At 37.9% G+C, this 15176-nt stretch overlaps 1 protein-coding gene across 1 annotated transcript in view; it reads left to right on the forward strand.

The window, feature by feature from the left end:
• LOC112960565 (dynein heavy chain 5, axonemal-like) overlaps window positions 1–15176 on the forward strand; it is a 132992-nt gene that overhangs the window by 62854 nt on the left and 54962 nt on the right. Inside the window, exons 33-37 of the mRNA XM_026054961.1 lie at window positions 813–1093; window positions 1423–1638; window positions 5959–6126; window positions 11755–11973; window positions 13596–13772. Of these exons, the coding sequence (XP_025910746.1) occupies window positions 813–1093; window positions 1423–1638; window positions 5959–6126; window positions 11755–11973; window positions 13596–13772 (1061 nt within the window). The remainder of the gene's footprint in view (window positions 1–812; window positions 1094–1422; window positions 1639–5958; window positions 6127–11754; window positions 11974–13595; window positions 13773–15176) is intronic.

Consider the following 15176-nt stretch of genomic DNA (forward strand, 5'->3'; position numbering starts at 1 on the left):
AAGATCATCCGCAGTCACCAATTAAACAGTTTCTGAAACTGCATGGTTTAAGGGATGTACCCTTAAACTCTTGCTATGGCCAGTTGCAGGACTGTGCTATGTACACATATCTCCATAGGTAGAGGGTGTCTGGCTGCCTGGAAGGAACATTCATGATTGCTTTGAGAGTTAGAAAGATTTACTTGATTTACACGCATAGATTTTTTTATAAGGTTTTTTTATACTTATATCTTTTCTAGATAATTTTCTCATTGTTTGATAAAAATATTGGAGCATTGCATTGCTCAAGAATCTTCAGTTCCTTTTCTTCCCATTTCATCTGGATCTTCATGTAATGTTGAATTTAGAAGCTCAGCATAGTCTCCTCTTCTTTTCTCTTACGTTGCTCAGGATGCCAGGTTCCTCTTCTCAGTTCTGTGGAGTTTAGGGACAGTCTAGTACTTCTTATGGTCTTGTGGATTTCTAATGTTACTCACAGACTTCTTAAGAATGCCATTCACAATACTAATGCTTTTCAAAATGTGTGTGTGTGTGCATGTGTATGCATTACTTAGTGTCCTTCCCTTTGTATAAAAATATAAGCAAGTGATCCAAGAACAGATTCTGAAGTTTCTTACCCATGAAAAAAATAGTAATAACACTAAATAGGAAATGAATGTTACCTGTGCTTTATTTTCATGTTCAACAAATCAGATCACTCACTGGGATTCCTAAATATAAATTTGAGTGACTTATTTTAGGTATCCAGATTACTATACTGAGGTTTCTCTCTCATGTCTTCCTATTGCTAAAGTGGAATTTGTTCTACACAGGTCTCACAAAACTGATGGAAGCTGAGATTTCAGTAAATCAGCTCTCCAAAGAGCTGGTGATGAAGGAGAAAGATTTGGCTGTAGCTTCAAAAAAAGCTGATGAGGTATTATTGGAAGTGACTATGAAAGCCCAAGCTGCTGAAAAAGTGAAAATGCAGGTGCAAAAGGTGAAAGACAAAGCTCAGGCCATTGTAGATGACATTGCCATTGATAAAGCAGCAGCAGAGGAGAAGCTTGAAGCTGCAAGACCTGCAATGGAAGAAGCTGAGGCAGCCCTGCAGGTCAGAATTAAACATGAATATAATTAACGATTGTTATTTGTGGAATATCGTGCTTATACTTCTGACTTGAAAAAATATTGAAAGGACTAGGATTGACCTATTAATCATCGTAGAGAAAGGCTGAAGAGGCAGGCACTGGAGAGCTAAGATGGGCAGTAGCTCCTCTACTGTAAGGTAATAAAGCAGTTAGTGCTTTAAGGGCTTTCTGCGGTACTGCTTCTGGGTGACCTGCAGCAATTGTACATATGTAGTCCCTAAACAAAACAGTTTTGTCTATCATCAAATTGATGGCTTAAATAAGTGGATGATTTTGTTCTCTAATTTTTTAGACAATAAAACCTTCTGACATTGCAACTGTTCGCAAACTGGGTAAACCTCCTCACTTGATAATGCGGATTATGGATTGTGTGCTACTTTTATTCCAAAGAAAAATAGACTCAGTAACACCTGACCAAGAACGCCCATGTGTGAAGCCATCGTGGACTGAGGCTCTGAAGCTAATGAATAATTCAGGATTTCTGAGCATGTTGCTTACTTTCCAGAAGGTAAGCAGTTAATAGTGGCATTATTACTTCTATAACCACCTTTACAGAGCATGTGAAAGTGTCCTCATATTTTATGTGCTGTATCATCCATAGGAAGTGAAGTTCACGGGTAGTTTAAAAGAGATTATTTTTTGTACCTGTAGTTGCATGTATCTACATGACTGTATTCCTCTCCATTTTCATGGTTCATTATTTCAGTATTCTCTCTCCTGGGCCACTCAGTTTGGATGACAAACACAAGTATTCCAAGCTCTAGATCATATCTTGAGAAGCTTAATTCTATTTTTATTCAGGCAGTTCTTGCTTCTCAGTAGGGATTTGCCTTAAAAAGACTCACTGTTGATTTTTAAAATGGCTCACAAAATCCTGCTCACCATCTCCAATGCTGCCAAGCCTGTTTGCATATAAATTGCTCCAGAACTCTACCTCCAGAACTGCTTGATCAGAAGCTAGGAGGAAATACAGAAGGAACTGAGCATCCTGTAAGGGAAATACACTGAAATGTTTGAGTGACTTTGGGGATTTGCTATAAACTAGAGAAATAGTGGAAGGGGAATGAACTGAGAACCTCAGTCTGAACTGTAGGAAAAATAAAAACAAATACAGGTTTTATTTCTGTCAAGGCAGAAACCTGTCACATTTACAACAAGATTAACTGGACTGTCACACAAGGGGAATTTCTCTGCTGGGAAGAGACAGAAGATGTCACAGGTAGCTAGACCAGAAGAGGAGCCAGGCTGGGCCCTGGGATGGCAGAATGGCTCAACTTTGAAATCCAGAAAACCAAGCAGTGTTCAGCAAAACCCTTGTTTTCCACAGTGTTGCAGAACATACTCTGTTCATATTTACACTGATGATTGAATCTTCTTCAGCTGCACATTTTGCCATTGCCTATTTTAATGGGGTGTTTTTGTTGTGYAGATGAGACTTGAGACCATAATTCTCACTATTCCCATGAGCCAGTTCTCCCTGTGAAACATATTGACAAGGCAGCATGAGGAAACTTGCACTGCCTCTGTAGACCTTTCTGGGGCTGTCAATCTGGCCACTTTTCCAAGCACCATCTTAACTAAACAGAAAGAAGAAATGAGATTAATGATAATGGAGACTAATTATGCACTCCTTACTCAAATATATCTCTAATGAGGTTTCCAGTTTTGGCATCTATTAATACTGTATGCATTCCTACTGGTAGTTTGCAACACATATAACTTTACTCAGAGAAGTCAGAACAACCTCTGTGGGACTGACTGAGTTCTTGCATTGATACTGACAAATGTGATGAAAAACACTAGAATACTTCTATCAATGATGAAATACTTCACATGCTTTTGTTCTGTCTAATTTCTTGTTTCTAGAGTAGAGTATATAAGAGAAGAAAGTTCATCACATCTCAAATTCTGAGTAGACTACACTGCTTACTTTTTTGTGAGATTTCTGGTATTTCCTAATTTTGTTAGGCAAGGAAGATCAGTGGATGGAGTAGCTCCTTGTGTTTAAAATTCATTACTTTGAAGGAAAAACATGAACTGAAGTTTTTAAAGCTCCCGAACAAAGGTTTAGGCCATTGCTGATTGGTCTTTGCTTCATCCTTGCCAGCTTGCTAGCTCATAATTCTGAGTAGGAGAATAAAAAATCAAAATGTTTATCCATAACTACTTCATATTTTATCAAATGCTCATAGTGAAAGTATCATTTTATCTAATTTTAGGAATAATATAATCGCTGTCTTTATTATTATTATAGTAGCTAGGGATCAGACAAATACAAGATAGCCTTTTCTGCTATGTGCTTCCACAAAAAGGGTATATTGCTTAACACTGTGAAATGGAGGGTGATCTTTAGTTCTATTAAAAGAAAGGCATTAATACATTGCCAATAAAGGGAAGGTTCTTAATACCTCTACCATTGTTACTTCATATAAGCTCTTCCAGTCTTTACATTGCTTAAGGAGATGAATTCCATTTTCTTCTGGCACTTATATAATTATAGATTAACCACCATTTTCAAAGATTTGGCTTTTCATGTTCKCAAAAGATTGTTAAGGGGGAAAAAAATCCAAGATTAGCATAATGAAGTGAGCAACTGAAAGAAATCCTTTTTACTGTTCAGGTAAAAAGGTAGTTGCAATGAAGTGAGGTCCGTTCCTTGCAGTCTCACCCTTTCCCTTCCCCTAATGTTTGACACCCTCTTTTGTGATCAGACTGGTACTTGTCTGATGCTGCAGTGAGCTAGTTCAGGGAGCTAGCCTAGAAGAAAACTAATCACTAGTTTTGCTGGCTTAGGTTTCTGCAACATTAGTTCCCAGACCAGCTTACTGGAATATTGGTGATGGCTTTAAAGATGTAACAAGAACCTCTGGTTGAGGAGGAGAGGAAAAAAGGTACAGTGCTGTAGCAGCAATAATTTAGAGCAGCTTGAGTTGTCATGGAGCCCCAAGTGTGAGTAGTATCTGTAAATCCTATAGGTCAAATACGGATATTGAATGCAAAATGAAATCAACATGTTGCAATGGAAGTAGGAACTATTTTCTGCTTGACCGTAAATAAGAAATTCACACAAAACTAATTTTCTGTCCTTTACAAGAGTGAAAGGAAACAACTTGCTCTTTCCTTCATAGTTAATAGTTGTGAGAGTAGGTGGGAAGAGGAGAGGTGACCATATCTCAGCCTTAGCTCATTCTCTTGCTTTTTGGCTAGAACCAAAGCAGAGCAGTTCCTGGCAGACTGTCTAATGAACCTGTGGCAGAATCAAAGTTTGGCCTGTATATTGCTACTTTTTGTTAGTAAACTGCATCATTACTGCCAGCCATGCTGGCTTGCCCAGTTCAGTAATTTGAACTTCACCTCCCATCTGCACTGCTGTTCTTCGCTATAGAGACATATGTGCTTCCATATCTCTGTCTTGAGAACACCTCCAGTGTTGATTTATACAGAGGGGGAACAGCTATTAGCTCCTGTTTTACAGTCCCCCATCTAGTGAATCACCAGTTCTCTCCAGCCTCTCAACCCCACCTGGCAGATATAAGGAGCTGTGGAGGAGTTGTAGCACTGACCTAAGAATGAGAGTGATGCCTTGACTCTGCCGGGGAAATAGAAACAATACACTGGATTTTGCCTGTTTAGCCCCAGAAATGCTTGTTATGTTTTTCAGCCCAAACAATTTCAAAGTGGTTCAGGGTTACAGAACTAATTAACTGACAATTCATGGTCTGAACTGGAACAGAATAGCTTCAGTTTCAGCTGAATTTAGGATTAGGAAAAATGTGCTATGTTTGCCACTGGGTCCTATGCTTCTCAGATACATTTTAGCTAGCTTTTGTTTAAGTGCACAAGTAGAACTTTTTGCATCATTCTGTCTTCCTTGCGGCTTCACTACCTTTCTTTAACTGTTTGTGCTTTGCTTCCAAGCACAAATATGCGCTGTGGAATTTTACATGCAAGTCCATTTTTTGTCCATGTTCTGAGCAGTTCAGGGAATCCTAGGTAAAAATTAATGAAAATGAATGAAAACCAGAAGTATAACACTGTAAAATTATTCTTAAATCAATTCCTGTGTAATTTCAGAACTTTTCAATTGTCCTTCTGCAATAAATTTCTTTCAAAAATCCTCTCAAAACCCACAAACTTTTATGTATGACAGGTATACARAATTCTGGAGTATTACATTCTGTTCCAAAAGAAAAAGAAATGCAGAACCAAATACAAGAATATGGTTGCTGTTGTACTAGAAAATGATTAATAATCAAAAAGTAGAAAGAATGTTTATTATGGAGTGGGGTGAAGATGCTCTATATTCCAGTATTTTGAGATGAATGTGTCTACACCTTTTTCTTAAAGTTTACATGTGGAAGAGGCCCTAGACTCTAGAGGCCCTATATAGCTAGACTTGGATGGACCACAAGCTAAAACAAGATAATTTTTAAAAGAGAGAAAACTGAGGGGAGCATGTTGAAATAAATGCATGTAAAACTGATCCTTCACCCTTCTGCAGAGGGTTCATTGCAGGGTGGGCATTCCCTGCAAACTTCATCTCAATACAGCCTTTGTAAATGATTTCCAGGATTGCAAAAAACTACATAATGCTTTCAGGGTGCGCAGGTTCAGGAGCAATGACAAAGTAAATAATAGCCTTSTTCCCTGCTGTGCAACAAATGGTCTTTCTAACAGAAAAAAAATACTGAACACAGTAAATTGTGAACAACTGAATGCATATATTCTGTAAAAAGTGGTAGCATCATATTTTTAAAAAGGAAAATGTTTCTGTGGACTTTACTCTAAAATCCAGTTTTGAAAATAAATTTTCCTTTCTATTAATTAGGACTCAATTACAGGTGAAATTGTGGAGCTTTTAGAGCCTTATTTGGATATGGAGGATTATAATCTGGAGACTGCTAAAAAAGTGTGTGGAAATGTAGCAGGTCTTTGCTCGTGGACACAAGCAATGGTTTACTTCTACGGTATTAATAAAGAAGTCCTTCCTCTTAAGGTATTTCATATTGTTCATTTTATTTTTCTGAGGGATTACCATAGTTGAATGGAAAAAAGTAGTATTATTTTGTCTAAAAAAGATATTGAACAACATGAAATTCTTGTTTCAAGAAATTGGTTCTTTACCCCCAGTGGTGAAGYCAAGCACTTAAAAGTTAAAGATGTCCCAGCAATTTTTTCCCCTTGGGCAGCTACACTGTGATACAGTTGTTAGTTGTGTGAACACAATCAGTTGACCATGAGCCTTTAGCGCACAGTGGCCATCTGCTAGCAGGAGTTACTGATACTATCTCTGCTCTCTGCCTTGGTGCYGGGCACCCTAGTTCAAGAAAACTTATCAGTCTTACTGGCCTGGGAAGGAGCATACTCCCTGTGGTCTCAGTAGTATCTGGAAGAAGAGAGACCGTGCTCGACACAAAAGTTTTTGAATTTGAAGTTTCTGAATTTGAATTTGAATGAAGTAAGAATTTAATGAATTTAGCTGGAATTCAGCTCTTCTAAGGAAACTTTTGAGTGTCAAGCAAGAGTCAGGTTGGTACAGTTTGTATCTATAATAAACTAAGCATAGAAAATATCTGTCTGAACAGTGAAATTTTCATAAAACTACAATAGAAAGGGATCAAATGTCATTATCTGTATTCCTAAAGATAGTTTTATTGTCTTGGAAATGTTTCATTTATGGGCATATGAAAAAAGAAGAACTTTGAATATTTATATAGTGTTTTATAAACATTGCTTCTATAGTGGAATGTTATTGCTCTTTTTGAAGAAATACATATCAATTGGTATTTAGCCACTGCACTTGTGTTCAGTCTCCTACTATATAAGTAGTATACTAATTGTAGTATACTAATGGTATAAATGTTCAAAACTCTTGACTTATTCTTACAGTATATCTGGCCAAATCTAGTTTGAATCCCTTAAAAGCATGATATTTTTGATTCAAGTAATTAATAGAGAAGACTATATTCCTGTGATACATAAATAGCAATTCCCTTTTCAAATAACAAGATATTCACTAATGAAAATAGAATTTGAAATGCAGCTATTGAGAGATGTAAAAGAACAATACCTAGGGGAAGTAGTGGATTTATACTCAGATACAACCTTTTGAAAGCTGCAAAAATATTTTTGCAGTTTTCAGTTGTATACACATTATTTAAGATTATGTATAAATTTAACTTAGTATTCAAGTATTTACATTTTTGTCACACTGGAGCTGAGAAAACTTAAGCATGCACTTGGCAAAGTAGAATTAGTAGTAATAGTAGTTACAAATATTTGAAAAGTGAAGATAACAAAGGGAGGAATTGTTGAAAGTATGCAGGAGATATTACAGGAAGCAGTGGAATGATGTAAGAAAATAATTGAATATAAGTTGTACAATTAGACTGCATAAGGTACTAGTGTTGGGAAATATCCTGTCCTAAAAAGCAAAGATTTAATAGAACTGCTTTATCCTAACCTCTGTTCTGGGAGACAAACTCTCTTCAACACTTGGAAAAACCTTCCAATGTTTGCTTATATTACATCTTAACTGAGACTCAGAGTCTTGTTAATCTTAAATGTGACAACCTGTGAAAACTAATTAATAGACTAATGCCTCATATTTCAGTAAATACAGCGTGCAAAAATAATTCATCCCTAGAAATGGATACATACATTCTTTAGTTACAGCTTGCAGCCATGAGCTAGAACCATACAGTTAAATAACACAAAAAACGTAACCAAATGTTGCCAACAATGCAGTGTAGTTTATCGTACAGCAGTCATCATGTGTGTATACTACTTTCCTGTAAACCTTCAACATGACCATGAGCTGTTCCTCTGCAGTTTGTCATCTAGTAAACAGGCCTGGATTAACCTGATAATTCTGACACACTGTTGGCTATTTATCCAGTAGTTGAAGAATATAACGGAAGAATCAGAGTCCTAGTTTTAGCTATGAATCTGTTAGCCTCCAATTAAATAGCATGTATAAGTGTATAATTTCCCTTAGAGATGTCTCCAGTGATTTTGATTAAGGTTGCCTTAGGGTGGAATGATAATTAAGGGAATAAGTTGGTCAACAGCTTATGAATACTGGTTGATATTGAGGACTCTCTGTGTAAAATGCTGTTTTAAGTGCAAGTCTTTTTTGCCTTTTCTGCTTTTGCTTGTCTCCATCCTGAACTAAAACCCACAGGGTTTTAAGATCTTTTAGAAGAAAGATCTTTTTTATGTGAAAGATCAGCAGTGATCTAGGTCAGTGAGCAGTGTGAAATTGCATTTCCATGAGGAGATACCAGTCAGACACCATGTGCCCAGGAAAGGACTGAAGAAAAAGCAAAGTTGGTCACCCAGCACATCCACCAAGGCTCATGAGCAGAGTGATACAATGTGTGAGGCCTGAGTACAAGAGGTCTGGTGGCCTGGTCAGCATCTCCATGGACTGTAAGAATCACTGAACTTGGAAAGCTAAGATCACTGAAACAAAAAAGGCACTGGGAAAGCTTAATTCTTGCTTACCTGTGGTGATCCAGCTGCCTTTTTCTTATGGCTTCTCCTATTTCTAGTAGCATTTTCTGAATTAACTGAGCAACAGCTGCTCTTTTCAATGATTTGGGGTTGGTTCTGTGAGGTGCTGGGATTCTGTTCATGAACTGGGACAACATTTAAAAATGTGAAGCTTTTTTTTTTTAAGGAGAAACATATATTTAAATGACTTCTTGGATCAGGGCCAGATATACTCTGCACTCTGCAGAACTGAGCTTGCAATGAATCGATGAGGAACTTATGGCTATATCAATACTGGCAAATTAAACACTGCTAGGGAATTTTACTAGCCACTAGCAAGTGATTATCTGCAATGTTAAATTGTTAGAGTGGTCTGTAGTATGAATTTGTTCCTGGCCAAGCAGCACTTTCTCAAGAATCTGTGGGCAACTTTTAGGAACTAGCCTGGTTCAAGGACCATTTCCACGAGGCTGTTTGCAAGGAACTGTACTGTTTTAGAGGCTAGGAGAGTTTAATGTTTTATGCCAGTAAACCTTAGTGCCAAAGAAAGGTCCTGGGCATGTTTAATTTAATGTTATAGCTGTAGCCTGTAACACTGCTTATTTTTCCTGTTTTTATGYGGAATGTAAAAAGACTAAAAGGTCCAAGATCATCTCACCACCTGCTACAGCCTTCTCCAAGGACACCTCAGAAGAAGGCAAAATAACTGGCTAATTGTTTTGTCTGTGCCTCTTGTGGGCACAGGGACCATCTCCATACTTGGCCTGTGCAGATAGATGCAGAGAGCAGGTAGAGGAGCTGACTGAAGCAGACATAGAGAGGGTTGTTTATGTGGATCCACACAATGCCAGTGGCAAAGAATGGCTGAAGCTGCTGCTCTGATGCAAACCAAGGCATATTCAATATAGCCCCCCTAACTGGATGCTCAGATAAGAATGTGGATTTTGTGTCTCAAAGCCTCATGATTCATTCACATAAAGTCCATTTATTCAGGCTCTTCCACTACATTCAACTGGAATAAATTTGGAATCATTTCTTTGCTGTGTGACTCAGAGGGATGAAATGAAGGGTGTGAAGCTTGTTTGCATAGCAGCGTCACTAAAATTAGAAAGGCCACAGTGGTTCTTTGTGGTTGGGAAACATATTTCTTTCCCTCCTATAATTGGCAGAAAATCTTTGTAAGAATCTTCTTGCAACAGTAATAGCCTTCTTATGCAGCAAAACTTGCCTCCTGCTCTCATGGCAAAACTCTGAGCAGAAAGCTGCCAGCCAGCCTGCTAATGATGTCAATAAAAAAGTGGTATTTGTAGCCATGTAATTTTGAAAAAGGGATTTGGAAAAGGCAGGAAGAGAGTAAATAGTGATGATTTCATAGGGTAATCTAAAAGTAGTCTCTCTGCCTTGGGGAATCACATATATTGGTCACCTTGGTACGTTAGTGCTCGTTCTTGTGCAAACAACCATTATTCATCACCTATGATTAAGCAACCTTCAAATCAAACTAATACCAAAATGTATTACTACCTTTGTTGTGATTACCCTCAAATTGGCTAAAAACTTTGACTAAACTATCCATGAAATCATTTCTTATCTTAAGTCATCTTCTAAAGATCCATACAAAGTCTTGAGTAACTAATTTGGGGATTTTTCATGTTAGAATACAGTGTATTTTCCCCTTGTTCTCATCTGATATATTTTTTCATTGTGCCCAGATCTTGAAAGCTGGTAGCCTTTTAAGAGCTAGGAAGTCAGTTTTATCAGTCTTTTGCACCTTTCTGAGTAGTTTATTGCTGCAAGGAGGTCTGGGTTTTTTTCATATCTACAGTGCATCACTGCTCATATGTATTGGGAATTCTCATGGCCATTCTTCTCCATCGAAGATCATGTACTGCTGTGGTAAACATTAAGGTGAAATATGAGCCCACACAGCCAGATGCAAGTTTCTTGTTGTTCCAGCTGTTCTACCTAGGCGGTTCTTCCCAGCTCTCCAAAGATCTTGTTCTCTGTGCTACCTCACTATTTGTCACTTGTGGCTGAAACAATCTGTCATAACTTTGCCTTAAGCTCCCATTTTTAGCCTTCACAAAGTTTAAGGATAAAAGGAACCGTTAAATAACCTACTCTGAACCCTTGCAGCATTTAAACTTTTCCTGGTAGTCCAAGATTCACTAAAAAATAACATCAGTGGTTCTGAAATCTGCTTGGTCAGGTCCTAACAAGACTGTTTGGTCTACTGATTTAACAGTGTTTATCTCTAGGAGATGCTGTTTAATGCGCTCTTTGATAAGTAGCGGAATAAAAATATTTCAGCATCCTTATGTGACAGAAATTTTATGAGTGGCCATTCTGCTGGCTATCTCCATTATAATGTTTTTGTCTGTATCTAGGACCTGTCAACAGACACAGTGGCTACAGTAACTGAATTTTTTTTTGCTGACAGGGCTATTCTCTGGAAGTTTAACTCCTAGAGCAGTACTGCTTTGTCGATTAGTACAGATATTTTTCTCTAACTCCCAGCTGACAGACCTGTCCCTTGGAATCCACCAGACTTCATGCTACATTTTTTTTTTAATCATGCCTAGATCTCAAAATCATTCAAATTTATACAGAGAGGTGAGAAATGTCTGTAGAGTTTTAGCTTCCAGAGGAGCAAAAAATGCAAGTATGTATGTATTTTTGTTTTCTGTTTTGTTATGTATTGTAAGTAATTGGTGGGAAAAGAGAGGAGAAGAGTAGTTTCCATTATCATTTTATAATCTGTGAGGCACGATCTTAATTTTCTTTTGCACTGAGAGGAGATTACAGATAACATTGTATGGATTACCTCGTATCTCTAGTATACAGCTATTTCAAGTGTATTGTTGATTTCAAATCATTAACCTTTATGTGATTAATGGATCATTCTGAAAATATTATTTGAAAATATTTTAAGATTGCAATGAATAATTTTAATGTTATGCTTGCATTCCAGCTTTAGGTTGAAAAGTAAATAAAGGAAAAACTGCTGTTATTTTTAAAAAGTATTATTTTTAAAAGTACCAGTACAGTAGGATATGTGCCTTTAAAGCAGTGTCATTTGCACTTGCCAAATAATAGGTACTAACCACTCTTTACTTTAAAATGTTTGTAGGCAAATCTAGCCTTGCAAGAAGCAAGGCTTGCAGCTGCTCAAACTGAACTGAATAATGCACAAAATCAGCTGGATGAGAAACAGATGGAACTGGATCAAGTACAAGCCATGTATGATACTGCTATGAAAGAGAAGCAGGCCTTACTAGATGATGCTGAGGCATGCAGAAGGAAGATGAACAACGCCACAGCTCTGATTGAAGGATTAGGTGGAGAAAAGGTACTAGCACATATGAGTAGGATTCCAGCACTAAGTAGGTGCTGAATTTTGAGAATGCTCCATAACAATCATTAACAATCTAGTGCTTGAGAAATTCAAGGCAAAGTGACATCTTGGTATTATAGGTCACTGTACTTTAGTTGTATGTGTGTTTTGGGCTTGAACTCAACGTATCTAACAAAGTAAAACAATTTCTTGAGTTGTCTAACTCTTCTGTATGAACCTTTATGTCATATCATATGACTTGTATTGGGATAAAGTTTAGATTTAAAGCCAGGGAGCCAAATTACTTTAAGCTTTAGTAAGAAAAGGAATTAGGCTTAACCTAAATAATTGCCCTAAAATATTCATAAGTAGGATTACTCTCTTCTCAGCAAGGATACAGGAATTTGAATCTTGACTAATTTTATGAATTATAATTTAAGTTCAGATTGCTACTGGAAGCTTTGACAGAATTATGGGCTAATCATTATTCTCTGCATTAAGCTTGAAGTTTTCCTTTCCTATTCCTTTTTCTGTGTTGATTTTGCTGGCTTCAGTGACTAATGGAACCTGAAGGTTTCCAAAGGAAGCTTTGAAGATTCCTTGCTTGAAATCCTACTACCATTGAACCCTGTGAGGCCTGGACTTCTGTGTTTGTTTGCATTGCTGAATTTCAAATGTATCAATCTGAAATCTTAGGTGCTTCAGCATGTTTTTCTTATGAATTTATAATTTTAAAGAGTGTTAATGGTGGTAACTGATACTTGGAATAAGCAGAGGTAGAAGGCACCACTCTGGAGTAAGGTTATTAGATGTTTATTACCTTGAAATCCCCAATCCACAAGGGGAACCCCAGGAACCGTGCGGGGAAATGACTGGGCTGTTCCAGGCACCRCAGAGCATTGGCCCACGGCAAGGTTCGGGGAGGCATGGGTTTAAGGTGAATTAATAGGTTGCAATATGGGGTACTGTGCATGTGCTACAGACAACAAGGGAAGCGATAATTCTTTAGGTATACTGATAGCAAGGGAAGCAGTAATTCTTTAGGAGAGCACAAGTCCAGATTGACGCCTGTGTGGCACAAGTCTAAGGGTCATGACGTGCCATTCCTTATGGGTTCTGCATACCAAGTGTTTTGGCAGCTGGAATAATTGATCAGTCAACATACTCCTGTCTCCTCACCAGTCTTCTGCTGTTTGCTCACTACAAAGAGTAACACCAAATTAGGAGTTACAGTGCCTTAATGTGGGTTTTCTGAAGCCTTGTGTGGTAATGTCTTTTAAGAGCTATGAGTCCATTCTGCTTTTGAAAATTCAGACAAAACTGTAAGAGCCTTTATCTGGAGCCTTGGACAAAACTGACACTGTGTTAAATGTGTATTTTGTCAATTTAAAGTGTGTAGGTCCTGACCAAGGTTGCATGCAACTAACTAGAAGGGAATAAGAATCTGTAGAGAAAGGAGGAAATAGTATTCAGAAAACTTCTTGTACTTCTGAAAGGAATGGTTTAAAGCCAAAAATACTCCTGGTTCAAAGAGCAATTATTTACCAGAAAGAAAAGAAAAAGAGATACATGGGTTTGATCTTCATGTTAGTTTTGTGTCTGTTTAATACAACCTCTTTATAATATTTCACATACAGCTTCGTTGGACAGCAAGCAGCAAAAACTTTCAAAATCAAATTATTTGTTTAGTGGGGAATGTTCTTCTGGCCACTGGATTTCTCTCTTACTCTGGACCTTTCAATCAGGAGTACAGGAACTTGCTGCTCCAGTTGTGGAAGAAAGAAATGAACAACAGCATGATTCCGTACAGTAATGTAAGTGTTCCTGCACCATCCTGACCTTACTGTTCTCCTTGAAGAGAAATAATGTTACAAGCATTTAATTCCAGAAAAGTACTTTTGCTGGAAGATTATTTATAGGCTGTCACGTTCTATCAGATTTTTAGTAAATAAAAAATAAGACAGTTAACAACTGAACTTATAAAAATAATGTTTTAAAATTTGCTTTACGCTTCAKTGCATCATAAGACTAGTGCCTAGGCCAAGGATCTGGCAAATCCGAGACAGAGATACTGCATGAGGTCAGATATTCTGGGAGGAAATTGCGTTATATGGAAAATAAGGTAAATTTACCAGATTAGAGTAGATTTTTCTTAACATAAGGGTATCCATCAGGTAGTCTCATTTTTCCCTGATAGTTGGTGTATTCCACAAATACCATGTTGTGCCCATAATTTCAGTCAAAGTCAAGCAAACCAGGGACATCTAGTACTCAGTGAAAATAGAAAATATGTATATTGAAGGAAGCACTAGCTGTAACTGTCTCCCTCAACACTGTTTTCCCCTTATACAGGTAACTTGTGAATATACATTTGAGGATCCCACCCTGCAACTGGTTTTGCTCTACCCCTAGAGCTTTCCAGACAGTTTTTGAGGCAGCAGCTCCCAAGTTAGGCCCACAGGATGGTACAGAGGGAAGGACTGGTCTGTGGCTTCTGGGCTAGGTGGTATTCCCCAGCCATCTTCCAGAGGCCAAGCAAAATTTACCCCATTTCCACTCCTAAATATAGTCTTATGTGCTGTCATTAGAAATTTGCTCTCTGTGATTATGCACTTTTCACTCTGAACTATAAATGTAGACCATAAAGGAAGAATTTGCATTGAAGTTTTTTTCATATATTTCAGAGTTCTGACAGATTGCATCATAAATTCTTTAACCTACTGTTCTTAATATTAAATTATGAAAACAACAAATCACAGAATCACAGAATGGTTGAGGTTGGAAGAGACCTCTACAGATCATCTAGTCCAACCCCCCTGCTCAAGCAGGGCCACCTAGAGCACATTGCACAGGATCGTGTCCAGGTGGGTTTTGAATATCTCCAGAGAAGGAGACTCCACAACCTCTCCAGGCAACCTGTTCCAGTGCTCTGTCACCCTCACAGTGAAGAAGTTTTTCCTCATGTTCAGATGGCACTGCCTGTGTTTCAGTTTGTGCCCGTTGCCTCGCATCCTGTCGCTGGGCACCACTGAAAAGAGTCTGGCCCCATCCTCTTGACACCCTCCCTTTAGATACTTGTACACATTAATAAGATTTCCTCTCAGCCTTCTCTTCTTCAGGCTAAACAAGCCCAGCTTTCTCAGTCTTTCCTCATAAGAGAGATGCTCCAGTCCCCTAATCATCTTTGTAGCCCTTCGCTGGACTTGCTCCAGTAGTGC

This window comes from Apteryx rowi, unplaced genomic scaffold (assembly GCF_003343035.1).
Source record: "Apteryx rowi isolate R43461 unplaced genomic scaffold, aptRow1 scaffold_977, whole genome shotgun sequence".
Taxonomy (NCBI): domain Eukaryota; kingdom Metazoa; phylum Chordata; class Aves; order Apterygiformes; family Apterygidae; genus Apteryx; species Apteryx rowi.